At 40.5% G+C, this 27992-nt stretch overlaps 3 protein-coding genes and 1 pseudogene across 3 annotated transcripts; all 4 read left to right on the top strand.

Annotated features, from left to right (window-relative positions):
* Positions 1–4067: 4067 nt before the first annotated feature.
* On the top strand, positions 4068–5027 carry LOC124092229 (olfactory receptor 7G2-like). The gene has a single exon (XM_046443699.1). It carries the CDS (start codon positions 4089–4091, stop codon positions 5025–5027), a length of 939 nt encoding a protein of 312 aa, XP_046299655.1. The 5' UTR covers positions 4068–4088.
* Positions 5028–11831: 6804 nt separating this feature from the next.
* Positions 11832–12788, top strand: LOC124092281 (olfactory receptor 7G2-like). The gene has a single exon (XM_046443741.1). The coding sequence runs from the start codon at positions 11853–11855 to the stop codon at positions 12786–12788; it is 936 nt and encodes a 311-aa protein (XP_046299697.1). The 5' UTR covers positions 11832–11852.
* Positions 12789–13814: 1026 nt separating this feature from the next.
* LOC124092280 (olfactory receptor 7G2-like) lies at positions 13815–14399 on the top strand (annotated as a pseudogene).
* A 9617-nt stretch (positions 14400–24016) lies between these two features.
* LOC124092224 (olfactory receptor 7G2-like) lies at positions 24017–24955 on the top strand. The gene has a single exon (XM_046443695.1). The coding sequence runs from the start codon at positions 24017–24019 to the stop codon at positions 24953–24955; it is 939 nt and encodes a 312-aa protein (XP_046299651.1).
* The last annotated feature ends 3037 nt before the right edge of the window (positions 24956–27992 follow it).

The raw sequence follows: 27992 nt of genomic DNA, 5'->3' as shown, positions 1-27992 counted from the left end.
AAAACGATATGATGTTGACCACCTATGACTGATACTAACTTTAAAAATGCATAGTAAAATATACATGAACCTTACTTATAGTCCCATATATGTCTTTGTAGAATTTAACTATTATTTCTCTTTTTAAAAGTGAAGAAGTTTATCATGGTGAGGAAAATCACTATGATGCTATCTTCTCATAGATTTCAGATGATTCCTGTTTGTAGGTTGTTCTCTTATCTGGCAAGCTTTCTATATTCTTTTATCAGTTCTAACAGATTGGGGGTTAATTCTGATTTTTCCTAGGTAAATGGTTATGTAACCTCAAATAATGACAAATTTAAGGTTTTATTTTCATAACTTCTAAACATGATGTATTAGACACTAGCTAGTCAGTCTCACCAGCAAAGCATTAAAAGAGATCCTACTGGTAGAATGACACAGACATGGTTACCTTATGTACATATATGACTGCATGACCAATGTGATTCTATAACATGTACCATCAGAAAAATGAGAAATTATACACCATCTATGGAGGATGTATCAAAGTGCATAAATGCACTCCACTGTCAGGCATAACTAGTTAAAACAAAATAATTTTTTTTAAAAAGAGATCCTACTAAAATCAAGGAAAAAAAAGAAGCACATCCATTATCATCATTTAGTACTTTTCTGGAAGAACTAAAACTGGACAATAAAAGCAATAAGAGCACAAAAGCTGGAAAAAGAGGCAAACTATATCACTTACAGTGGATATGGATGTACACATAGATAGCAGTCTCAAGAAATCATCTTTTTTTTTTTGACTTAAAAGAGTTCTGGAAATCCTCCTGGTTCATTCCACTGATAGGATCTGAAAGTGGGCTAAGTAATCTGAACCCAACTGCCTCTGCCCGAGTCAATTCTTGGAAAGACCAGGAATTTTTCCATAAAAAGGAGACCAGCAGAGTAGAGGGAAAGCCCTAGAGAAGGGAGGCGGGGATAGACAGGGGCGGTAGTAGGGCATGACATTGACCAACTTAAGTCGTTACCTTGTGTGCATGAAGAAATATGGAACAACAACCCCGCTGTTACATATAATTGTAATGCAGCAATGAAAATTTGAGAAAAATAAATTTAAAAAATAAATTGAAAAATTAAAAGGGTCTTTTCCCAAAATAAAGAATTTATACATTACAAATGAATCAGTCAACATATGCAATGCTAAAGCCTTTAAACGTAAAAGAGTTTAAAATGAACACTCACCTGGAATGCCACCTGCGCTGATTAAGTGATGGATGAAATCTAGCCCAGTGTACTGAGTGACTGGAACATCTCTGTAGCACTCAGTCTCACTGATTTTGTCATGAAGTATCAATTTTTCAAAAAAACATAATTTCAAGGTTACCTAATACAAAAAATGTATCGAAAATGTCATGATGGAATTGTAATGGTGCTACTTATACTCCATGCAGAAAATAACAGCTCTGTCTACATTTTGATAGTCAGCAGTGATAAAAGAGAGTATATTAGAATCTTTGTAAAGTATGAGAAAAAATAGTTCAACAAATATTTCATAATGATTCACACGTGTGTTAAGTATATCCCCTTGTTACCGGAAGTAGCTTTACACCTAAAACTGAATCAGGCATGCTGAAATCATTGATTAAAATGTGATGGTTTCCTTTGTAGTTTAAAGGAGGACTGTAATTCTTTAGAGTGAGGCCACCTGCTGTGTGAGTAGGGGCGGGGCAATGAGCTGAGCAGAGACAGTGCTGAGGGCTGAGTGGGGCAAACAGGGCCTCAGGGGTCAGGAATCAGCACCCTGAATCCCTCACTCCTGCAGAGTTGGTCTTCAAGGACCCCGCACCCTTGGGATCAGAATGATAGTCAAGTAGCTGCTTTAATGAGGAGCTCGGGATATTGAGCCCCTGGGACACAGAGACTATAGGAGTCAGGGTGGGGCACCCCACTCAGCAGCTCTGCCCCAGCCAGGAAGCAGCACCTGAGCCTCCTCCCGGAGATGAACCTTCCTGACCAGGTACCACTGAGTCATTCAGTGTGTCCTCACTTCCTGTGGACACATCTTCCATCTTCGATAGCCAGGTGAGATGCTGAACGACATTCATACATAAGCCAAACAGGTATGTGAAGTCTCTTAATGCTTTGGGAGAGTGATCCATGTTTCAATTCATTTAGTATTTACTTCATCTTAATACCTATGTATTTAAACATATTCCAGTGCCAAATGAATATTGGTCTCATTGGTGTTTCCTTATTTTTTAATCTGACAATTCCCAGAGGGAGTTTTAGAATATTAAATAATTCCCTGATATTTTCATTTACCATTCGCCTTCTTTTCTGTTTTGTTTGTTTGTTTTGTACTGGAGATTTAACCCAGGATCTCACTGAGTTGCTTAGGGCCTTGCTATGTTGCTGAGGCTAGCTTAGAACCTGTGATCCTCCTGCCTCAGCTTCCCAAGTCACTGGGATGACAGGCATGCACCACCACACCTGGCTCTTTCTGAGGAATGAATAAACACCATTTGTGATTGTTCACAATAAAAAGAAACCAAGAGGAAATGTCAGCGTGAGGGTCCCCTAAGACAAGCAGCATTTGGGTGCTTTCCTTTTAGTCTTTCCTCATCATGAACTGTACCCACTATTGTCCTTCTAGCTTCATTGTAGTAAAATTGAAAAAAAAAATAATGGACATGTGAGGAGTACAAATAATGGTTAGATATATTTATGCACTGGAAATAATGAGCACAATCAAGTAATGAACACCTCCCTGATCCAGTTTCCAGCACACAGGTACCTACAGGTAGAACATCCAGGCTGTCCACAAAGTTGATGTCGGTTGCTCCTCACAAAGGACATTCTAGAGCCTCAGTAACATTTGGAGTGTGTGACTGCAATATTGCACCAAGTGGTAAGTGCTGACATGCCCAGTTTTCTTCACATCCTGAAGGCAGAGACATTGCTCTACAGGGACATTCCTGGTAGTACCATGACAATGTCCATGAACAAGTGTGTGTTATCTTGCAAGCTTCTGATTTCTGAATATCAGGGAATGTATTTTATTTTTGTCTGTTTTCTTACATGTCTATGCATTTCACTTTTTCTCTAAAAATGACGTGACACCTATAGAATTAAGGCCACAACTCCCTTAATGAGACAGAGGATCTCAAAGACAGAGTCCCCCAACTTCCCTTAGAATCAATTGCTAAAGGAGACAATGGGTGTTTCTATGGGGAGTCTTCAGGGCTTCAAATATGGAGGCAACATTTTCTGATATTCACTCAGATACTATCCACCTGCTCTAATTAATTTCACTGGTAGCAATCGCTACTTTGAAAGCAAGGGAAAGACCAAAGGCTTTGGTAAGGAAGAAGTCATTAAAATGTCCAAGGAGAATCATGAGAACTGAGTGATCATGGAGGCATGCTAGTTCTGAGGCTTTGCTGGCAGTGACTCAAGAATCAACTAGGCAGTCAGAGTATCTGAGTTCCAACCCAGTTTTGACCAGCATGCACCGGGGATCTCATATCCATGATATAACCTCACCTTACCTAAGTGTCCTCGTGTGTAAATGGAGATGATAGTTGAGAATTAACACATCCTCGGTTTGGAAATATCTTTAGATGATCTGAAGCAAGACAAAGCCAGAGAATCTTTGCTTTAGAAGGATTTCAAAATTCCATTCTCACTTTTTAATTTTTACTGTCATGAAATGATTTTGAAACCTGACACCTTCTACTTTGTTTCATCTCTATACTTAGCACAGAAACAGTGTGTATTCAGTAAATTTTATTTTGATAGAGGGTGTGGACAGAAAAAAGAGGAATGAGTAAAGAGATGTGGAGGGAAACATTTTCAGAGGGATACACCTGAACAATCACTTGAATTCAAATTGCCCACTGGAAAGCTTTTTTTAATTGGTTTGCAAAATTCAACATGAATAAACCACCCAGAGAGCTTGCTGCTATTCCTTATCCCTGGAGGGTACCAGTAGTAAGTTTGGAGTGAACCAAGCATCTGCATTTCTGTCATCTTCCCAAGGGCTGCTGCTGTCCATAAAATTTATTATCTTTTCACACATCTTTTCTATCAGATTCATTAAGTACATGGAACCAGCAAACCACACAGCTGTTTCAGAATTCCTTCTCCTGGGACTGACAGATGACCCAGCCCTGCAGCCCCTCATCTTCAGCCTGTTCCTGACCATGTACCTGGTCACCATCCTGGGGAACCTGCTCATCATCCTGGCTGTCAGCTCTGACCCCCACCTCTACACCCCCATGTACTTCTTCCTCTCTGCTCTTTCCTTTAATGACATCTGTTTGAGCTCAAGCACAATCCCAAAGATGCTGGTGAACATCCAAAGACAGGATCGGAGCATCACCTACACAGGCTGCCTCGCCCAGGCCTGCTCTGTCATCCTTTTTGTAGTCTTGGAAAATTTCCTCCTTGCAATGATGGCCTATGACCGCTATGTGGCCATCTGCTACCCCCTGAGGTACACAGCCATCATGAACCCTCGCCTCTGTGTCCTGATGGTTCTGCTCTCTGCGTTCATCAGTACCATGGATTCCCTGTTCCACACTCTGATGGTGCTGCGGCTGTCCTTCTGCTCAGACATGGAAATCCCCCAGTTCTTCTGTGAGCTTGCTCAGGTCCTCAAGCTCTCCTGTACCCAAACCCTCATTGATAACATCCTGATCTATGCTGCATCTTTCCTATTTCTTGGAGTTCCCCTCTCTGGAATCATTTTCTCTTACGTTCACATTGTGTCCTCTGTCTTGAGGATGCCATCATCAGGAGGAAAACACAAAGCCTTTTCCACCTGTGGGTCTCACCTGTGTGTTGTCTCCCTGTTCTATGGGACAGGTTTGGGGGTGTACTTTAGCTCTGCAGTGACTGCCTCTCCCAGGAAGATTGCAGTGGCTTCAGTGATGTACTCTGTGGTCCCTCAGATGATGAACCCCTTTATCTACAGCCTGAGGAACAAGGACGTGAAAGAGGCCTTGAGGAAGCTCATGGGTAGGATGGCTTCTTTTCTGTGATGGGTCCTTGCTTTGGATATAGGTTTGTAGTGTAAATCAAAGTGACAGAATTTCTGGTGAACCAGAATGCCTCTCTCCTCCATCAATACAGTTTTTTAAAATAATGAGACAAAATCCTGACCATATGTACTTTAAACTGCCTCGAAACCTGAATTTTCTTTTATGAAGAAGATTTCAATTGTCTGAACACATTTCCCTTTCTTGGAGCTGTGGACTTTTCCGATTCTGTGTGGCACACACTTAGAAAAAGGCAAGCTGGAAGACACGAGTGTTTTGGGAAATAATGAAGCGCCCCGTGGTGGGATGCAGAGTCTGTTTCCCGTTATCATATGGTTGGGAGGATAGATGACAGCTAAGTGCATTTCTACTTGGACTTCAAACTTGTCTTTGGATTTTGAACAGTTCTGCAGTGTTTCCAAAATAATTCAGTCTCTTAACTTCAACATCATTTCTTTGATTCCACCCAGCAGAGCCTGAGTTGGGTAATTTCTTTTACTTTTGTGATATTTTATGGAGCAGTCTCGGAGGACAGAGAGTCGTAGAAGGTAGACAGGGCATGGAAAGGTTTGCACAAGTCAAGATCATATCTGGAGACTGTCTTCAACCTGATCTCATGGGTCGGGAGGGCTACATACATTGTATCTCACAGGTAGATCAAATGTGAGGCAAGAGAACCGCACATTCATACTCAATTACATAATTACTGAGGCATTCCCTAAAAAAGCGCATCATTATAAGGTCATGCTTAGTTTCATTATTTATAAAATCCACGTTATTTATAAAATCCACATAATAAGATTATCTCAGTGACTTGAGATGGTTTTGTAATTTGGGGAAGCTGTCATTTTACAAAGAAAACGAAACTCTGATAAACCTAGACAATGGAGGGAATTATTGTTCCTTACCAAGAATTCAGAAGTAGAAATGTGTAGTTTCAGGCATTTGGGCTTCACTGAGCCCTACATGAGGTGACCTCCTGCCAGGACACGTGCTCCTCAGAGTCTCCAGGTGGTTGCGCAAATGCGGATGCTGTGCCTGGACATGGGGCCAGAGCCAGAAAGATGAGTGCCCGTCCCTCTGTGTTTTGGTAACAGCTTTCTCTATGGAGTCACACAGAAGACATCTGTGTCCTCAGTGAATGGTGGCCTCCAAAATGATGCTTCCTTTTGCTAAAGCCTCTTATTCTTGCATATAGACCTATATGGCAAGTGGGTGAGTATTACTTATTTGGAAGTGAAGGTTTATAGAAAATGATCTTTTCCAGATTATGTGTCTGGGCCTTCATGTAATTTCATGCATTCTTACAATACTTACAGAGGTAAAGAGAAATTTCATTAGTGGAGCCAGAGTTTTTCTAAGTGCTGGGGAATCCAGGGCTCCTTTTATATAGGCTGCATCTGTGAGTTTTAAACAGTTCTGCAGTGTTTCCAAAATAATTCAGTCTCTAACTTTAACCTCCTTTCTTTGATTCCATCTAGCAGAGCCTGAGTTGGGTAATTGGGAAATCAAAAGGCTGCTTTTGTATAAACTCAGTGCATTAGTATCACCCATATTTATCTGCCTGTAGAATTGGTTATATCCATTTGCTTTTTGACTTTGCTATAGTTTCAAGGTCATGAATGATTTCTGGGTCTTTGTTGCCATTTTCATCATTGCATTTCTGAGAGTTCATCATATTTGGGGTTTAGTCCATTCATTTTCATTATAAGGTCATGCTTAGTTTCATTATTTATAAAATCCACATAATAAAATCATCTCAGTGACTGGAGATGGTTTTGTAATTTTATGTGATATGTAGTAACAATAAAAATAATGTTAATGATGAAATTTAGACAGTCACTTTTCTGCTGTTGTGGATAGAGTTGAGTCAATATTCTCTTTCATGTTTCCTGGTAGAAATGTAAGATGGTTTTATTTGCGGGTGGGTTTATTGAATACAAGTTTGCAAACTTCCTCCTTAGAGTAGTTCTAGTGAGTTTTCCACAACTGTGATAATAAATGTTTGTGGTTTAAGTCACCTAGTCCAAGATATTTTGTGAGAGCAATTCCAGCTGATTGATAAATATACTCACCCATGAATAGAAAAAAATCAATCCCAGAGAGATATGTGTGGAGAGGACAATGTGATGTGCTGATTGAATTCCAGAAGTACTGAGAATAATTATTTTCCTAGAAGTTATTTTTATTATTCATTCATTCATCCACAAAAAAATCATAATATAGCCAGGTCCTATTCTGGACACTGAGGACATAACAAAACTTGGTACAAATCCTTGTTCTCAGGGAGAGTTCATTCATCTATGAAGGCAAGAGCTGGCAGGTGACATGGACACTAATATACACCAGGATCTGCTGTCAGGGGGAGGGAATTACTGCCCCACCCTGGGAGTGCACCTGGCAGACAGCCGTTCATTGGCAGCCCAGTTCTTGGACTGCCTCAGTAGAAGAGAGAGACTGCACCCAAGTTCTGCAACCAATGACTAATCAATGAAACATTAAAGGCCTGGCCCATTTGCCACAAGTTGGGAAACTTCAGAAGGTACCTCTCATCTCCATAATTCCAGTGGGCACTGACACTGAGAGAATGTCACAGTTCAATTTCTCCCTTTCATTGTTATTATTATAGAATTTTTATTGTATAGATTTTATAAAAATTCCATTGGTTCATAATAGCTATACATATCATTATAATTTATTTTGACATAATTATAAATGCACATAGTAGAGTTTTCTGCAATTAAGTCCCCTGTACTTTCCCTTACCCTTCCATTTCTCCTCCCCCTATTTCCTTTCCTCTACTTTTATATTTCTATTTATTTACTTTGGGAAAAAAATAGTACCTGTGGATATACATAATGGTGAAATTCACTATAATATATTCATACATATACATTGGAAAGCTGTTTTCCTGTTATCCTATCCCTTCTTCCTCCCCTAAATTCTCTTCTATTCCCTTGATCATTCTTTCATTTTGATGTCATTCTTCCCTGCATTTCTTCCCTCTCTTGGTCTCTCTATCCCCATCCATCAAAGTTTAGACTAGCTTCTTCATGTTGGAGAAAACATTTGACCCTTGACTTTGTGAGTCTGGCTTACTTCACTTAGCATCATAATCTTCAGTTCTATCTATTTACCAGCAAATGTGTTAATTTCATTGGTTTATCCCTTTCCTAATCTTGATTGCATCCTGTTTCTTCCATAGGAATAGAATTCATGTACACACCCTAATATATTTCCCCAATAGCCCAAGAAAATTATAGTCTGTTAGATGCTGACTAATGCATCAGGAAGTAGGATAAGAACATATTAAAGTATTGTACTTTTTGTAAAGTGATGGCGTAGGGGAAGCTTCATTGAGAGGCTGATGTTTGAGCAGAACTGAAAAGGGTTCAGTGATGACTGATGTGATTCTGTAGAGAACGAACCAAACTTGCATTCCTGGAGCAAAACCAAACTTGAAAGAATCCATTATCCCTTTTCATTCCTTGCTGGATTTTATTTTCTGAAGTCATTTTAATAATTTTTAGGAGGCAGGGTACTTTGGTTTATTACCTCAGCGTATTAATCTTGTCTGAATTGGGCATCCATCTTACAGTGACCTAATAAAACAATTTGCATGCAACTTGGCTTTGTAGTGATATTATGAATGAATTCACACCTGAGTTTAATGGATAGAACCATACTTTCAGCTTACAGTCCCCAAAGGTGAAGAAAACTACCCATTGAAAATATTGGGACTGAATTGGAAAAGTATTCATAAATGATAATTAGGAAACAATAGTCCTTTTTAATGCAGCCAGAAGTATCAAACAAAACCAGATGAGAATCTTCTGTACAAAATAAGCAGAACAAAAATTAAGGTTTAAGAAGAATTAATACACTTAAGAATAGATATCTTTTTATGCAATTTTGCAACATCTTAGACCTATTTACAATTCTATTGTGTGTGCCTATGTATATGGAAATTATATTTCACACCTAAAATTTAATTACGCTTCCTGATAAGATGAAATGGATGGGGATATGTAAAATGGGAGGTGGATATTCATCATAAAATTCAATGTGTTTGGTATTCAAGGTATGTGAAATGGAGGTGAGCAGAATCATTGGAGAAAACTGGATGATGTATGCCTGGCCTCGTGGGTCAGAAAATCAGCCATCCTGATTTCCTCTCTTCAACAGACTTGGTCTTTAAGGACATTCACTCCTGGGATCAAAATAATAGTAACATTTCTGGTATAATGAGGAGCTGTGGATATTGAGTCCTGAGGGACACTGAGACTGCAGGTGTCAGCGGTGAAAACCTCGCTCAGAAGCCATGGGAATCAGGAGGCAGCAGCTGTGCCTTCTCCCAATGATGGTCCTCCCTGATCTGGAGCCCACAGGCTCAGAGTGTATCTTCCATCCTGAGGACACGTTTCTGTCTCCACATGCAGGTGAGGTGCTGGGTCCTTCTCAGGGAAGTCACCCAGGAGCTCACTGTCCCTGAAGGCTTTGGACACTAGGGCAGGTGTTTTGCTCCACTTTCCTCCCAGGGAAGCAATGAGGAGCATGCAGGCAGAGGATGAGGAGAAGCAGGTCCCCGGGAGGCTGCTGCCTGACTCCAGCTTCCTGAAACATTCTCTTCACCAATATCCAAGCAGTGCCCATTCTGCTGGGCACTTGCTCTCTCTGGACAGCTGCAGGAACATTTTCCTCCAAAGCAAAATCTGTCACTTCTTGGTGATGGTTCTTTCAAAATATTTTCACTTTTTTATTTTTTATTTTTGTGTGGTAGGTGGGTTTTTGTCAGTGTACCAGTTTGTGAGGGCTGCCATAAGAAAATGCCCCAGACTGGGTGGATGAACGAGAGAGATTTATTTTCTCACAGTCTGGAGACTAGAAGTATGAAGATCAGGGTGTCAGCACGGTTGGCTCCTCCCGAGGCCTCTCTCCTCACCTGGTAGCTGACTGTCTTCTCCCTGTGTCTTCACGTGGACTTCTCTGTGTGTGTGTCTGTGTCCTAATCTCTTGGGAGGACAGCAGTCATATTGGATTAGGGACACCCTGTGACTTTGTGTGAACTGATTGTTTCAATGCATTATCTCCAAATACAGTCACATCTTCTCTAAATGGGAATTAATATTTCAACATTTGAGTTCTAAGAATAGAGAGTTTAGCCCATAGCAATTATTCCCTTTGCTGGTTCTTGGTGCTTTAATGTACAGAGAGCTTTTGTTCTATCCCTCTAGCAGGACTATGAGGGCTCTAGGCTCTGAGGTGTAGACACAGAGGGGCTCAACAAGAAGCTTTCTAGTCCTTATGGTTTGCTTTCCAGATCTGCCAAATATTTTGAATTGGAATTGCAGAGAGAGTTCAATTAACACCACTGCAAACATGGCCACTCATCTCCTTTTTTTCACAAAAATCCAATGTTAACATTATGTTCTATCCTTTCAGATCTTTTTAAAAATGAAATAATAAATTAAGAAGCATATCAAATTCACCACCTTGGTCCCCCAACCCCCCATTTCATCTTTTTCCCTTCTCAGGAGTGCCATCTTGAATGTGGGCGTGTCCACTGCACATGGCTTTATATTATATATGTAGTCATGAATACACGTAGTAACCAGGACACCTGTCAGTTAAAGAATGTAAAAGTAAATTAAGTTGTAAAAATGTAGTGGAATATATAACAAGTCTGTTATGTTGTAAGTCTCTGTCGTTTGAAGGGCAAATGTTTTTATTTCCGTCTGTCTTCATAGGTGCCTCTGAATTTCATTTGTCATTTAGCTATTATTGTTTGCTCTCTTGTTTTAGATAGTGATACATTACCCAGCTCCTTCAGGGAAGAAGTTCTCTTAGGAGAGATAGAGAATGCATCAAAATGTACCACTTCTCTTAGAATTTATTGCTAGAACACACTGCTTGTGTTTCCAATGGAGAATCTCATGAGCTGCACGCTTGAAGGGGACATTGTCTCATCTTTGCTCCTGTCCACCTGGTTGGACATCCTCCACCTGCTAAAATTAACCCTGTGTACAACAGGACACACCTTGAAAGGAAAGGATGCTTGGTCTTTTTTCAACAAGAAACAGCTATGATTCTAAAGAAAAATCGTGAGACCCATGGGAACAGTTTGGAGCTAATCTTGTACTGTCCAGGGGCACTAGACAGACTAGTTAAGAGAGTCATTTTTGCAGATGACTGGAGTGTGACCCTGTCCTTGTCCCTGCCAAATGTTCTATGTACTTTGTACATGTCCTCACCGGCCCCTGAGGCTGAAGCATGAACTAACTCATCTGTAATTTGGTGAGCTGTTTGGTGAGCTGTTTGAATGATTCTGAGGCATGCCCAAGTTAGGGACTGTGGTTCTAGAAGATAGATTCGATGTTTGTCCTCATCTTTCTTTTTGATTCAATGCATGGACTAATTCTGAAGGAACAACCATGTCTTATGGTTCTTACAGTCTAAGCACTTGACACATGTGCAAAAAAGGTTACTTATGAATGTAGGTATTAGAGGGGAAGATGGAAGAGAAATGGAAGCAGAAAGAGGCCAAAGGAAAGATCAGAATATCCATGTAGGTTCACAATGGAAATCAGAATTTTTTCTTTACTTTTAAGGCACTGTTTTAAAAAAATCAAAAAAACTTAGAAATATCGAATTCATGTACACTGTGTGATAAAACATAGACCACTGCTCCTCATCCTCAGGTCTTTTCAAACATTCTCTCCAGAGTGGCATGGAGAGTGTTCTACCATTCACCAGGTGATACCATTTCTGCTTCTCCAGGAGGTATTCCCTTTATTCTTACTCATCTTTTCCATAAGATTCATATCTAACATGGAACCCATAAACCAAACAGCCATTTCAGAATTCCTTCTCCTGGGACTGACAGAGGATCCAGCCCTGCAGCTCCTCGTCTTCAGCCTGTTCCTGTCCATGTACCTGGTCATCATCCTGGGAAATCTGCTCATCATCCTGGCCGTCAGCAATGACTCCCACCTCCACACCCCCATGTACTTCTTCCTCTCCAACCTGTCCCTCACTGACATCTGTATGGGTACAACCACGATCCCCAAGATGCTGGTGAACATCCAAACACACACTCAGGGCATCTCATACACAGGTTGCCTCTCCCAACTGTGCTTTGTCTTGATTTTCAGTGGTTTAGAAAACTGTGTCCTTGCCGTGATGGCCTATGACCGCTATGTGGCCATTTGTTACCCGCTGAGGTACATGGTCATCATGAACCCGTGCCTCTGTGTCCTGCTGGTTCTGGTCTCCCTGCTCATCAGCATTTTGTATGGTCTACTTCACACCCTCATGGTGCTGCGGCTGTCCTTCTGCACAGACCTGGAGATCCCCCACTTCTTCTGTGAACTCGTTCAGGTCATTGGGCTCTCCTGCTCTGATACTCTGGTCAATAACCTCCTGAAATATTCAGTGGGTATTATATTTTTTGGTGTCCCTCTCTCAGGGATTATTTTTTCTTATGTTCAAATTGTCTCCTCTATCTTGAGAATGCCATCAGGGAGTGGAAGATCTAAAGCCTTTTCCACCTGCGGGTCTCACCTCTCGGTTGTGTCCTTATTCTATGGGACAGGTTTTGGAGTTTATTGCAGCTCTGCAGTAAGTGACTCTTCCATTAAGAATGCAGTGGCTTCAGTGATGTACAATGTGGTCCCTCAAATGCTGAACCCCTTCATCTACAGCTTGAGGAACAGAGAAATGAAGGGAGCCCTGGGTCAGCTCTTCACTGGGATACCTTTGCTGTGACTTTGGGCTTAGGACTAGAGAATGTGTTAAAGGGACAGGAATACTGTGAGCCAGAATGCCTGATGCTTCTGTTACTGCGTTCTTCCACCACGACTAGATAATGTGATGTGTAAGTTCATTCCACTTGTACTTTAAACCTGACTGATTTTGTTCACATGTGATTTTGTCAAATGATTTCCATCTCAAGGTTCCATTTTGTTGCTGTGCCATTATGGAAGCAGAGTCCGAGTCTGTGGTTCAATGTTAGTAATTGCTGAGGATCAGTTTCAGAAGAAAGAGTGCTGGACCAGTGGGTGGGTCAAGGGCGGGTTACAGAAGGCTGTGTGAGCGTCTGCAGACTAGCTTCCTGACCTGAGCTCATGGTCAGGGCCAGGTGGGCGTCATCCCACATGTAGACCTACAGTGAGGACAAAAACTGACATTAAATACTCCATTAAATAACAAGTGAGGTTTGCCCTGGAAAACTGTGTCTTTCTGATGTAGTGTTACCAGCCTCCCTACTCAGTTTCATTATTTACAAAAATTACACAGTTTTGAGATATTTGAGATTTTGGACTTTATCTGTGAGTTGACCTTCTGTTGACATAAGATTCTGTTGTCATAGGAAAATGAGACCCTCACTCTAATAAGGTGAGACCATGAAGAGAACTACTGTTCATTGCAATGAGTTGAGATAGAGGGAACGCATAGTGTCAGGGATTAGTGCTTCATTGAGTTCTACACGAGGTAGACATTTCCTAGGACCCATCTCCTCAGAGTCCCCAGCTGCTATAATTTGGGTCTGAAATGTGCTCAATGGCCAATGTATTAAAGGCTTGGTCCCCAGACTCTGATGCTTTCTTGGTGTCATGATTTAAGAGGTGGAACCTAGTTGGAAGAAGTTGGGTCACTTACCTGTGCTCTTGAAGGGGAGAGAGGGATGCCACACCTTCTTCCTTTTTAGCCTCCTGCCGTTTGCTTTACCAGATGCTCCCAACGTGATGTGCAGCCTCATCACAGGTCTGTTTTGTCTTAGTTTTCGTTGACATGGAAAATTGTCTCCCTACAGTGATGGTCTATGACTGCTACATGGCCATTTGTCCTCCCCTTAGGTACACAGTCATCATGAACCCCTGGCTGTGTGTCCTGCTGTTTCTGGTATCACCATCAGCATGGTGGATGCCCTGTTGCACTGTCTGATGGTGCTGTGTCTGTCCTTCTGCACAGCCTGGAGATGCCCCACTTCTGTGAACTCACGCAGGTCATCAAGCTGACCTGTTCTGACACCCTCATTAATAACATCTGGATACATGCTCCACCTTGCATATTTGTTGGTATTCCACTCTCTGGGATAATTTTCTCTTACGTTCACATTGTGTCCTCTGTCTTGAGAATGCCATCATTGGAAGGAAAGCATAAAGCCTTTTTCACCTGTGGGTTTCACCTGTCAGTTGTCTCCTTGTTCTATGGGACAGGTTTGGGGTGACTGACGCCCCTAGGAAGACTGCAGTGGCTTCTGTGATGTACTCTGTGGTCCCTCAGATGCTGAACCCCTTTATCTACAGCCTGAGGAACAGGGACATAAAGCAGGCCTTGAGGAAGCTCGTCAGAAGGACTGTTTCTCTTCTCTGACACGTCATTTGTTGGTTTGTAAAAGAAGTCACAATGACAAGGTTCCTGATTTCCAGAATATCTGACTTTTCTCACTACATTCTTTTAACATGATAAGGTAACTTAATAACCAGGTACATTTTAACTTGACTTGAGCCCTGGCTTTTCTCTCTGTCTCATTTTGTGAAGTTAGATGCAGAATTTTAATCATCTGAACATAACTTGTTTCACAGAAGAAATTGGTCAGCTCTCATAGAAAGAGTACCTGCAGAAGGGGTTCTAGTTTTAGTGAATATATTATATTGTTGCCCTCTAAGAAAAAAGCAAGTTTGAGGAGAAGGGCCAGGTAGATGCTAAATCAGAGCTGGGATCATATCTAGAGAAGAGACCCCACGTGATCATGTGCTTGGGGTTGTGTGCATTAACTCCTAATTTTAGTCCTACTGTGAAGCAAAGCGGTGGCTATTCCCAGCCGACAAAACAATTCTGAGACCTTTTCAGAGGCAAAAATAGAATGTTGATTATCATCTTCTACAAGCTCAACATAATTAGATGATCTCAGTGGTTTGAGATCACTGTGAAATGGTTGAAACCCACCAATGAAGTTTTCTTCAGTCCTAATTTTTTTTAAAAAAAGGAAGTCTAAGATGAGTATGCTCTGATAGTAAAGAGAATTATCCTTCCTTACAGAGACTTCTGAGGTATGGAATGTACCCAAAGAATGTACAACTTTCATCACTCTCCATGAGGTGGTCTTTTCCTAGGCTTCATTCTCTTTCAGGTCAACAACTGATAGCAGGAAATTCAGGTGTTGCACCTGGACCTGATTCTAGAAATAGTTAACCAAGTGTTCTTCCTTGGATCAATGGATGGGTAACATTTCCATGGACCAACCATACTGCATCTCTGCAGTGAACTGAATGCTGGTCCTCAAAATATGTTCAGATTCTGTCCCAATAATTTAACTTTAACTTATATGATAATTGGGTAAACATTACTTGTTTGAGGAAAGAGGATTTGCTGGGAAGGAGTTTCTCCTGGATCACATTAAGTGTAATCCCGTGTTTTCTTCTAAGACGAGTGGTGAAGACATGAGAAAAGGAGGAGGCGTGGTCACCATGGGATAGCATCAATACAGCCAGGACTCGATGGCCAGTATTTAGTCACTATTGCTCTATACACTGACATTTTCACAGGACTCTACTGCATTTTGTCACCCCGATAGATCTCCTAGTACAATGTATTACATAAATGTGCTCCTTTTTGATCCTGTTAAACTTCAAATTTAGTACATGAATTCCATGTCTATAGTTACTCTCATCCTGTATTTCAGAATCAAAAAAATTATGTTTATCAAATATTTATTCATTTTCAAGCACCATTTCTTAAGTTTTTATTGTGACATTGAAAATAAGAAGTCCCTCCTGGGTTGTAGAAATTTTGATTATTATTATTATTTTTTGCTATTGTAAATCAAGCTAGTTAAATATTCTCTCTCTGTCTTCTGAAGGTAAGAAAAGTCAGTTATATACCTTGTGTGGAATTATTGATGATAGGAGAATACGTATTAAACTATTCACTATCAGGCAGGTCCAAAGTGGTTGAACTGTTTTACCTCACCAGTAGATATTTTGGGTGTTTCTCTTCATCACCACAACTTTGTCACTTTTCCTGACAATCTAATGTGTATGAAACTACAATTAATTTCCATTTCTCTTTTGATGAAGTTCAGAGTTGTTTTATATAGAATGGGTCATGTTTCTCGCTTATTAAAAATGTGTATTTATTCTTTTTTTTCCATTGAGCTTCTTATCCATCTTAAAACTAATTGCTAATGTTTCCTTTATAATTGTAATTATAGTCATTTTTATTCGTGTATATTGCAAACTTATTCTTCATGTGCATGTCTCCTTTTGCATGTGTTTAGTAGATGCCTACAAATGCTTAGATTTAATGTGATTTATTTCAGATTCCCAGTTATATTCCCAGTTATATTTCCCAGATATATTCACTATTCAGTTGACACTTCTGAATTCATTTTAATGTATTCTGTTTGTGATATTAATAATACCATGAATACCATCAATCCAGCCAGAAGTCTGTTGCTTCTGAGTGGCTTTTCTGAAATCTTCAGCTCTTTTAAGTCCACATATGTGAGTTCAGGCTGTGTCTAACACCTCTGTTCACACACTTCCCTAACCCTGAAGCAACCCTTTGGCTTTGCCTTTAAGCACCTAAGCTCTTCCTGTGCATTTAGACTTTATTGCCTGGACATGGTAACTTCTTCCTTCTGGGCATAAATCTGTTGAGTTCCTTGGCTTCAACCTAAGCACCCTTTATGTCATAGTGAATTTTGTGGCATACAGGAGATTTTGTCTTGCTTTATGAAATAAATTATCTCTTTTTACATTTTTTCTTTCATGAATTTGATGTAAATGGGGGTAAGGGGTAGTCTGACATAACAATGCCATTTTAAAAAAAATGATGTTAAACTTTAATAAGTTAACATGGTTACTCTGTAAAAGGCACTTTTAAGAAAATGAAAAGACAAGAAGCTGTCTGAGATAAAATATTTGTAAAACACATATTTTACAAAGGATTCATGTTCAAATACACAAATGAGTCTCTAATTATAACAAGGCAAAAACTAAAATAGGTAAGTGGTTTGATTTGACACTTCACAAAAGAAGCTTTAAGGGTGATGAATGAGCATATGTAAAGATGCTAAACATTATTACCAACATGGAAATAAATACTGAAACCACAATGAGACAGTACTATATACCTATAAAAATTGACATCAATATCAGCTGCTGGTAAGGATATAAGACATCAGGAATTATGATACATTTCAGATGAGAATGAAAACAAATATCATTACTTTTGTAAACAAGCAATTCTTTACAAAATGATGAATACAACTATCATAAAACCAAAAAATACTGCTCTGAAGTATTTGCTTGAGAAAATGAAAGTAAATGTCCATTTAAAGATCAATGTACAAAAGTAACAGTAGCTGTAATCAGCTGGAATAATATAGTGCCCTTCAACCCATAAATAAAAAAACTATGGTGCTACAGTATAAGGGAAATGCCACTTTACAAATCAAACCAATAAAAAGCAACAAACTACCAATTCCCGCAATATCATAGACAAATCTGAAATGCATTATTTAAATGAAATAAGCTAGACTTAAAAAGATATATAGTATATACTTAAAAAGATATATAATATATAATTGTATTTAGGTAACATTCTGGAAAAGGACAGATAAAATGTTGCCAGTGTCTGAGTTTGGGTAACAGGATAATAGACATATTCTCTATCTCAACAATACTGATGGAAAATTCATGCAATTATACATCTAAAAAGGTCTATTTCACTGCATGTAAATTATACCTGCATAAATATGATTTAGAACAAACTTATTAGAAAAGAATAAGGAGAAAACCCTGAGAGTTGAGCAAAAATGTGTTTTGTTTTATTTGTCATTGTTTTGTTTTTTGACTATGGTATATTGCTTAAAAAATTTCATTTGTTGAAATTTTGAAATAGTAAAACTGGGACTTCACATAAATAATTCTAAAATACATCCTCTCTCTCTCTCTCTCTCTCTCATCTATAGAGAATTCTAGTGATCATGTTGAAACACAGGTTTCATTTTCAAAATTCAAGTTCAGTAATAATGCCATTTTGACACAACTGGTGTGAGATTATATATATATATATATATATATATATATATATATATATATGTCATATGACATTTTTATAATCTTAGCTACATATGCAAATATATTTGTATACCACGTGTAAGGCTGCTACACCTCAAGATAGCACCAGGCTTAATATATGCCATTGATTGTGTCATATGATTATATATATATATATATATATATATATATATATATATATATATATATGAAATTTTAAAAGTTCTTAAAGAAAGATTTAGCATGCAGCAAAAGATATCTATAAATGCAAGATAATATTGAATTCATTTAATATAACATTTTTAAGTATTAGCACAGAGTACTGTCTTCACTTGTTAATTATGATTGAAATCTTATTGTGTGATCTGGGAGATGGATAAACAGCCAGCAGACAACTGCTTGGCCATTGTTGTCATAATGTCTCATAACTACAGTAAAAATCAAGTCCTAAGGTTCACCTATGATCACCTGATATGAAGAAAAGTTTTTTCCAAAACTATTGTGTTGAAATTTGAAAAGGCAGTTATGAAACTAAACAGGGATTACACACATATCTCTCTTAATCACAGTCAGAACTGACTACAGAGAGTAGATTAGAATCCGCTGCACCAAATACACAGAATGAAGATGCATTCTCAGTAAACAATCAGTAGCTTTGAGGTAGAAATTCCTTTGAGTGTTGGCATTTTTACAATCTTAGCTATATATGTAAATATATTTGTATATCCATGTGTAAGATTAGGCTGCTACACCTCAAGATACCATCAGGCTTCAGATATGCCATTGATTGTGTCTAAAAATGATCTCTGAAATTGAGTTAGAGAAGGGTGGGACATGCATGGGACATGAAGTAGAAGTCAACAGACAGGTGACAAGAGGGGGAGAGGAGTGCCTTGGCTTGGCAAAGCAAGAGATCAGCCATCCTGAATTTCCCTTCTAGATTATTAGTCTTGAAGGAATTGCATTTGCTTAGGATCCAAATCACAGTATCAACATTTCCCTTAGGAGGAGCTTTGGAATTTGAGGCCCCTGAGAAACAGGAACTACAGATACCCTGTGTGTGACCAGTTAGGAAACAACAGCTGAGGGTCCCTCAGAGATTATGCTGCAGCACAGAGATCAGCGCTGCACTGTCCCTCTGCCCTTGAGAGGACATATCCTCTGTGACCACCCAGGAGAGGACAAACATCTTCCATCAATAATACCAGCAAAGTCCCAAGGTCTCTTAGACTGTACTTTGGAAATAAGGCAGGAGTCACTAAAGTTCCATACTGGTGAAGCTGGGAGGGAAATACAAGCAGAAGATGGTCAAAACCGAGTCCTCCTTAGGGCCCTTTCCTAGCTGTCATCATTGAGAAGCTTCTTTGGCTCATCACAAAATTCCTCAGTGCAGCTGTAATTCTGCTAGTGTCCTCTGTCTGTACAAGGGCAGCAATCTTTTTGTTCTTGAGCATGAATTCTGCCTCTCAAATAGAATTACAAAATTGTGGTGTGGAGGAGAGGTGTTGGTCAGCTTCCCCTTATCTTTCCTCCCCAAACCCCTCCCTGCAGGACTGGGATGTCCTCTGTGTGTGCTGGAGATGAGGAATCTGGGAAGGAAGCACAGGCCTGGGCTGACCCAGGAGCTACCTTCCTTGTCTTAACAGTTCCTCTTTATGAAAACAGAAAATTTTAAATGAAACTATTGCACAGAGTGTAAAAATAACTTTTATTTTTAAGATATGATCACTTACCCTTTTCCAGTTTAACCAATTTGGAGGTTCTACTACCTGAGCTTCACGTATTTTCATGTTATATATTTATATTTATTGAAGGCACAATTACATATTTCCCTTCACTCCTCTCCATCACTTCCTTGACGCAAGAACAACCTGGTAAATTTCCCTGTACAAGGTTTCTTATTGTGTATGTATCTATGTATAAAGAGAACTGGCAAACACCATAATATCAATCAGAAGTGGATAAATTAATGGTGAAGTAACAGCACTGTGTAACAGTCTTTGGTAGTTAATATTAATGAAGTAAAGAAAACATTAAAAATAAAATACATATTAAGTAAAAAAATCTATAATAAAATGAAGTGAATAGGATGATACTGTTTCTTTGCAGCTTTTTAACATGAAATATGCAATTACTTGTGGATGAATAATACCACAACCCACAAAGTCCTGGGGGAATTATGTACACCAACGTAATACCCTGGTTCTGCTGTTGGATGTCAAGAAGCAAAATAGTTTAAAAAAAAGACTTCAGGTCTACATCTGCTATTGATTGCAGTAGTGATACTTGAAGTGAGGATGATGAAGCTGTAAGTTTAATAATTTGGTAGGTACCTCACCAGTCAATATTATTTTCTGTTCTTTTCTATGCTTGAACAATCCATTAGAGACATAGAGTACTTGAGCAGGTTTGCTAAATATTTAAAAGAATCTCAAAAATCATAACTTTTGTAATACACTTCTCTTCTTCTATAGATTTTCACCACTTGCAGAGATGCCTTTGCTTATTTTTCGTCACAAGAAATCCACTGCTCCCATAATCTGCAGCTATAATTTTATAGTTGTTTCTCTCTTTCTCTCCTGGTTTTTGTTTGCTCCAGTGACCACTGCTTCCCTAGGCAGGACACACAGATTCCCAACAGGAAATGTCACGATGTCGTCCCCAGGTGTCGAGCACTGTGCTGGCTGACTTGGGCCTGCCCATTTCTCATTGCGACAACCCCAGCATGTGTTATGAGAGCTGTGAGGACGCTGTGGCCATTGAAACCCTGGAAGGAAGCTGGGTCACTGGGAGCCTGCCCTTAAAGGGGGCATTTGGATTCCATTCCTTCCCTTTCCCTGATTTTGTGTTCCCTGAACCTGGCCATGCTCTCCCTCCACGAGGAACCCTTGTCACTGGCTGAAAGGAACAGGCCAAATAAGCATGAAACAACACCTCTGAAGCCAGCTGCCAAAATAAACCTCTCAGGTATGTGATAAGGCAACAGAGAGCAGATTACCACGTACCCCAGATAATATTTTAAAATGTGCTGTTTATGTCCTCGTGCATAGGACACACCTTCATGTTTACAACTGAAGCAGTTGCCTAATGTCTTTAGTTAAAAAGTGATGACTTTGTTTATACCTTAAAAAGAGCACTGGAATTTACAGAGTGTCATAGAATAGTGAGCCAAGCCCAGGCAAGGAAGCTGAGCAGAAAAGGTGGTGCAAACATGACCTCAGAGGTCAGGAATCAGCCACCCTGAATCCCTCCTCCTGTAGTTGGTCTTCAAGGACATGCCCCCTTGGGGTCAGATTGTTAGTGCCATTGCTGGTCTAATGAGAAGCTTTGGGTATTGATCCCCAGGGACACCGAGACTGCAGGAATCATCCTGGGACCACCTCCCACAGCTGCCCTGCCCCAGCCAGGAAGCAGCATCTGGGCCTCCTCCACAGATGAGCCTTCTTGACCATGGTCTACTGCCTCATTAGGTCAGCCTGCATTTCCTGAAGCCACACCTTCTATCCTCAATATCCAGCTGAGATGTTGAATAACAGTCCTCTCCAATCCAGCCAGGTAAGTAAAGTCCCAAATTTAATACTTTGCATGTGCCATGTGTCTATCAAATCCATTTATTATTGAGTTCAATTTAATTATATTTTAAAATATGCCTCAAACCATAAAATGTACTTATTGAAGTTTCCTTCTTATTTTTCTTCATCATCCCTAGTGGTCATTTCAGCACATTAAACACTTTCCTGATATTTGCATTTATCACAGTAGGAAGGTTCTCTTTCTTTTGTCTTTCCTTAATTGCCCTGACAAAACCTTTTCTTATCAAAGAATAAATAGTGCTACCTATGATAGTCCATGAGAGTGAACTATCCCATAGGCCAGCACTGTACAGGTGACAGATGGCACTCTTGATTTTAAAAGAAAAAACAATCAGCTCAATTAGAACAATAAGTGAAATATATAGACATCTAAGAAAACAGGAATATAGAAATACTTCCCTAAAATATAAACCTATAAGTGAAATATATGTGCTAGGTGTCTTTGTTTTGTACATTTCTCAACATGAAACGTCCCTCAAGTTCTTTCCAGGTTCACTGAAGTGTATCTGAGTATTCTCCATATAGATTTAACGTGTTCCATGTGATGGTTGTTTATATGTATATATCACCAAATGAAAACCCCGATCAAGTGATTTAAGGCATCCATCATGCAGTTCCAGTGGTAGAAATAGAATATCCAGCTTCTCTGTAGTTGACTGTTCCATTCTCAGTGCATGTGGAGGAGTCTGGATGAAGTTGAGAGTGCTTGACACCAACACCCCACTAAAAGGTAAATGGTGTCTCAGAATCTTCTGCCTCTCCCTGTAGACAAAGACCATTGTACCATGGGGACACTCCTAGCAGGACCCTGACTGTCTTGTAAGTGTGTGTTTCTTATAATTGTACATTTTAGGGAAGTATTTCTATTTTCATGTGTTCTTGGATATCTATATATTTCACCTAGTCCTCTTATTGAGTTAATTGTCTTTTCTTTAAAAATTAATAATGCCACCTGTCATCTTAAGGGGAGAACTCCCTGAGATGGAGAGAATGTCACATATAGAGTTGCCCAGTTTCCCTTAGAATCCGACGCTATACAGGAGGACTTGCATTTCCATGGGGAGCTCTTATAACCTTCAAGCATGGAGGCAGCACTTTGATGTTTTTTTCTCAGATTCACATTAATGAATGCAGCCCATCAGCTACAAGAAATGTCATGAGTAGAGAAGAAAGCATTTTGTTATAGATTTAAGAGACATAGGGCTGGGGATGTGGCTCAGGGCTGGGGATGTGGCTCAAGGGCAGGGGATGTAGCGCAAGGGCTAGGGAAGTGGCTCAAGCGGTAACGCACTCACCTGGCATGCGTGGGGCGCTAGGTTTGATCCTCAGCACCACATAAAAATAAAATAAAGACGTTGTGTCCAACGGAAACTGAAAAATAAATATTTAAAAATTCTCTCTTTCTCTCTCTCTCTTCTCTCTCTTTTAAAAAAATAGACATGAATTTTTGAGTCTGGGTTCTGCTGTGCTAGTCAGGCTGGCCTCTGAGCTATAATCCTCCTGCCCTAGCCTGTCCACTAGCTGGGATCACAAGATGTAGCACGGCAGCTGGCTGAGATGGACACACTTTGAAGGCAAGGAAAAGACAAGAAGCTTTGGTCAGGAAGAAAATATTACGATTATAAAGGAAAGTTATGAGATCTGAGTGGTCATTTCACAGTGCTGGTTATGTACTGTCCAAAGGTATTGAGAGATCTTGGTCTAGAATGAACTCAGCATTTAATTGGAGGTCAAACCCAGTCTGGGCTAAGCACTCACTGTGAATCCCACATCCATGACATAACCTTACCTTTCCTAGGTGCCCTCGTGAGTATACAGTAAGAACTAATCCATCTGCAATTGAAAAAGACTTCCAGGTGATTTTGAACCAAGCCAAGGTTAGGGAACCCTCACTTTGGAAGACAGATTTCTAAGTCACATTCATGACTTGGTAAAGGCAGAGGGTGATTCAGACTGAATAACATGTCTTTTGACCTTTTTTCCATCTAAGCACTTAGCACAGCACGTGAAACAGAGTTCGTGTTCACTAAAAATGTTTTACATAAAGGGAGTGGAGACAGAGGAGGAGTTAGTGGAGGACTGGGGAAGAGAGGAAAACATCAGAATACTCGCTGGATTCCAGAACTGGACACAAGAAAGGTTTTGTGTATAATGAATGGGTTCTCAACACTCTGCACACATCCCAGCTATCCAGAGGGCTTGCTGAAGCACAGACCACTGGTCCTCTAGCCCAGGGTTTCTCTCCTTCTATCTTTAAGTCAAATGAGACTGCAGCTATCCCAACATTTTATGATCTTTTCACCTCATTCTTTGCATCAGAATCTTCAGCAACATGGAATCCAGAAACCACACAGCTATTTCAGAATTCCTTCTCCTGGGACTGACAGAGGACCCATCCCTGCAGCCCCTCATCTTCAGCCTGTTCCTTTCCATGTACCTGGTTACCATCCTGGGGAACCTGCTCATCATCCTGGCTGTCAGCTGTGACCCCCACCTCCACACCCCCATGTACTTCTTCCTCTGCAGTCTGTCTTTCAATGACATCTGTTTAAGTACAAGCACCATCCCCAAGATGCTGTCAGATATCCACACCCAGCACCAGAGTATCACCTACACAGCTTGCCTCTCCCAGGCCTGCTTTGTCATAGTTTTTGCTGTCTTGGAAAATTTTCTCCTTGCAGTGATGGCCTATGACCGCTATGTGGCCATTTGCCACCCCCTGGCTTATACAACCATAATGAACCCCACCCTCTGTGTCCTGCTGCTGCTGATATCTCTGTCCATTAGCACTGTGGATGCCATGTTCAACACACTGATGATTCTACGGCTGTCCTTCTGCACAGACCTGGAGATCCCCAACTTCTTCTGTGAACTTCCTCAGATCATCAGGCTGGCCTGTTCTGACACTCTCATTGATGACAACCTGATATACGTTGAAACTTGCATATTTGGTGGCTTTCCTCTTTCCGGGATCATTTTCTCTTATGTTAACATTGTGTCCTCTGTCTTGAGGATGCCATCATCAGGAGGAAAACACAAAGCCTTTTCCACCTGTGGGTCTCACCTGTCAGTAGTCTCCTTGTTCTATGGGACAGCTTTTGGGGTGTACATTAGCTCTGTAGTGACTGACTCCCCCAGGAAGACTGCAGTGGCTTCTGTGATGTACACTGTGGTCCCTTCGATGATGAACCCTTTTATCTACAGTCTGAGGAACAGGGACATGAAAGAGGCCTTGAGGAAGCTCATCAGTAGAGTAGCTTCTCTTTTGTGATTAGTTATTTGCTTTATACTTAGGTTTCTAAAGTGGCAGGATTCCTAGGGAGCCATCAATGCTTGATATTCTGGCCTAACATTTGTCTAAGATCATGAAATAATGTAATGTCTAGGTACATTTTAGCTTGACCTGAAACCTGATTTTGCCTTTTGTCTAAGTTTTTGGGTTGAACCCATTATTTCCATTGCTGAAACACAATTTCTTCCCTGGGTTTCACAGAAGTAGAGACTGAAGGAGGGGTACTAGTTTTAGCAGATTTTGTTCTGGTTCACTCTTAGAAATCTAGGTGAAGGTTAAATGGGTCAGGAAGATATTTAAGCAAATTCATGGTGAGAAAACCTAATAGTTTACAGGTAATTGTTTGATTGAAGCCATGAGAATTTCCTCTGCGTATTACCCCTGCTGTCTTTCTGAGTGATGGGCTTTCATAACCTCCGAAGTAAAGAGAAAGAAAAATTCTTCAGAGACTAAAACAGTGCCCACCACACTCATATTCATTGTCTACAAACTTGCATAAGTAGACAATATCAGTTTTTTAAAATGATGGTGAGATAGTTGAGTCTCATCTTTGAAGGTGTGTTCAGTGTTACTAAGACAAAGAAAGTCTATCACTAACATGCTGTAACAATGAAGAGAGTTGGTTACTTTTCTTGCAAGGACTTCCAAAGTAGGAAATGTACAGAGCAGAATAGGGCTTGCATCTGTCCTCCATGGGTGGCCTCCTCCTGGGACTAGTTGCCTTCTAAGATACCAGGTGGTAGCAGCAAATGCAGGTGTTGTTCCTGGACTTCATTCTTGCTCCTTGAGAAACCATTTATTTCATCCAATTCTCACTCTATCTTTCCATACTATTCACCAGCAACATGGAACCCACAAACCACACACCTGTTTCAGAATTCCTTCTCCTGGACTGACAGCCCAGCACTGCAGCCCCTCATCTTCAGCCTGTTCCTGTCCATGTACCTGGTCACCATCCTGGGAAACCTGCTCATCATCCTGGCCATCAGCTCTGACTCTCACCTCCACACCCCCATGTACTTCTTCCTCTCCAACCTGTCCTTCAGTGACATCTCCTTAAGCACAACCATCACCCCCAAGACGCTGGTGAACATCCTGAGACAGGATCCGAGCATCTCCTACACAGGCTGCCTCTCCCAGGTTGTCTTTGTCATTCTTTCTGCATACTGGGAAATTTTCTTGCAGTGATGGCCTATGAACACTATGTGGCCATTTGTACCTTGAGGTACACAGTCATCGTGAAGCCCTGCCTCTGTGTCCTGCTGGTTCTGGTCTCCCTGTTTGTTGGTAGTGTGGATGCCCTCCTGCACACTCTGCTGTTGCTGTGGCTGTCCTGCAGAGAACCAGAGGTCCCCCACTTCTTCTATGAATTGGCTCAGATTATTGAGCTCTCCAGTTCTGACACCTTCACTGCTAACGTCATAATACTTACTGCAGTGTGTGTATTTGCTGGTGTTCCTCTCTCTAGGATCATTTCTCCTATGTTCATATAGTGTCCTCTGTCTAGAGAATATCATCATCAGAGGGAAAGCATAAAGCCTGTGGGTCTCACTTGCCAGTTGTCCCCTTGTTCAAGGGAGAGATGGGGGTGTGCACATTAGCTCTGCTGTGACTGACTCACCCAGGAAGACTGCAGTGGCCTCAGTGATGGACTCTGGTCCCTCCAATGCTGAACCCCTTCATTTGCAGCCTGAGGGAAAGGGACATTAAGGAAGCCTTGAGGAATCTCATGGGTAGGACAGCTTCTCTCCAGTGACGTGTCATTTGCTTTGGATTTAAGTTTCTAGAATACGAAAAGGTGTCAAAATTCCTTCTGAGCCAGAAAGCCTCCCAGATCCATCACAATTTTTTTCTAAAAGGTTGAGACAAAATAATGTCCATGTGTACAACTTGTCTTGAAACCTGACTTTTCTTTTTATCTTTCTCTGTGATAGTGACACTTGATTTCAATTCTTTCAACACAGTTTCTTTCCTTGAGTTTCACAGAAGCAGAGCCAGTGAGCCTGGTTCTTGCTTTAGGAAATTGAGTTCTGGTGCACTCTTAGAAAAAGGCAAGTTGGAGAAGGTGAACAGGGGGAAACCATCCCATCAACATTGTGTTCACAGGTAGGGCGCAGCTTTCCCCTGGTCCTGTGGTGGTGAGGATATGCTAGATAAGAGCATTTCTGCTGAGACTCCACTTTGATTCTGCACAGTCCTGTGGTGTTAGATAAATGATGAAATCTCTAACGTCCAGCTCATTGCATTGGTTTGGGGTTCTATTTTAGTGAGCATTTATGAATAAATCTCAGAAAAGGAGCATTGTATAAGTTGGACAGAACAGGGAAAGGTTTGTGTAAGTTCAAGTTCAGACGTGGAGACTATATTTAGCCTAATTCCATGGTTAGAGCTGTGTGTCTTGCATCTCAGAGGTAGACAAACTGTGAACACTGTGTCAAATGAGCTGAAATGTCCTGTGTGACATAGATATAAATGAATAATTCCCTGGAAAGCTGTATCCATATAAGGTCACGTTAGCATTCACTCCTCTCTATTATTGATAAAATTCACATAACTAGTTACCTGAGTGGCTTGAGATGGTTCTGTGATATTGGAACCATCTCAAGACATTATGAAACACAGTTCTCAAGGAAAAGGATCTCTAATTCTTACTGACAGAAGGAAGAGAACCAATGTTCATTACAAGGATTCAAAAATGAGGTGCATAGTTCTTGGGATTAGGGCGTCACCGATTCTTATATGAGGTAGCCTCTTCCAAGGACCTATTCTCCTAAGAGTTCTCAGGTGGTTGCAGCAGATGCAGGTGTTTTGCCTGGACATATGATGCCAGAGACAGTCAACTTAGTGTCCTCTCCTTGCTCTATCTATGGTCCACCTCTCCATCGAGACACACAGCAGACAGCTGTGTCATGAGTTGAATTGAGAGGCTGGGATGATATTCTATATCTGAATCACCCTCCCTTTTTAATATGAGCAGATATGATAAGATGGTGAATATTGTTCAATTTCCAAGAGG

This window comes from Marmota monax, unplaced genomic scaffold (assembly GCF_021218885.2).
Source record: "Marmota monax isolate L192 unplaced genomic scaffold, Marmota_monax_Labrador192_F-V1.1 WCK01_AAM20220418_F8-fsc00102, whole genome shotgun sequence".
Lineage (NCBI taxonomy): Eukaryota > Metazoa > Chordata > Mammalia > Rodentia > Sciuridae > Marmota > Marmota monax.
This window is presented reverse-complemented; position numbering and strand designations above follow the sequence as displayed.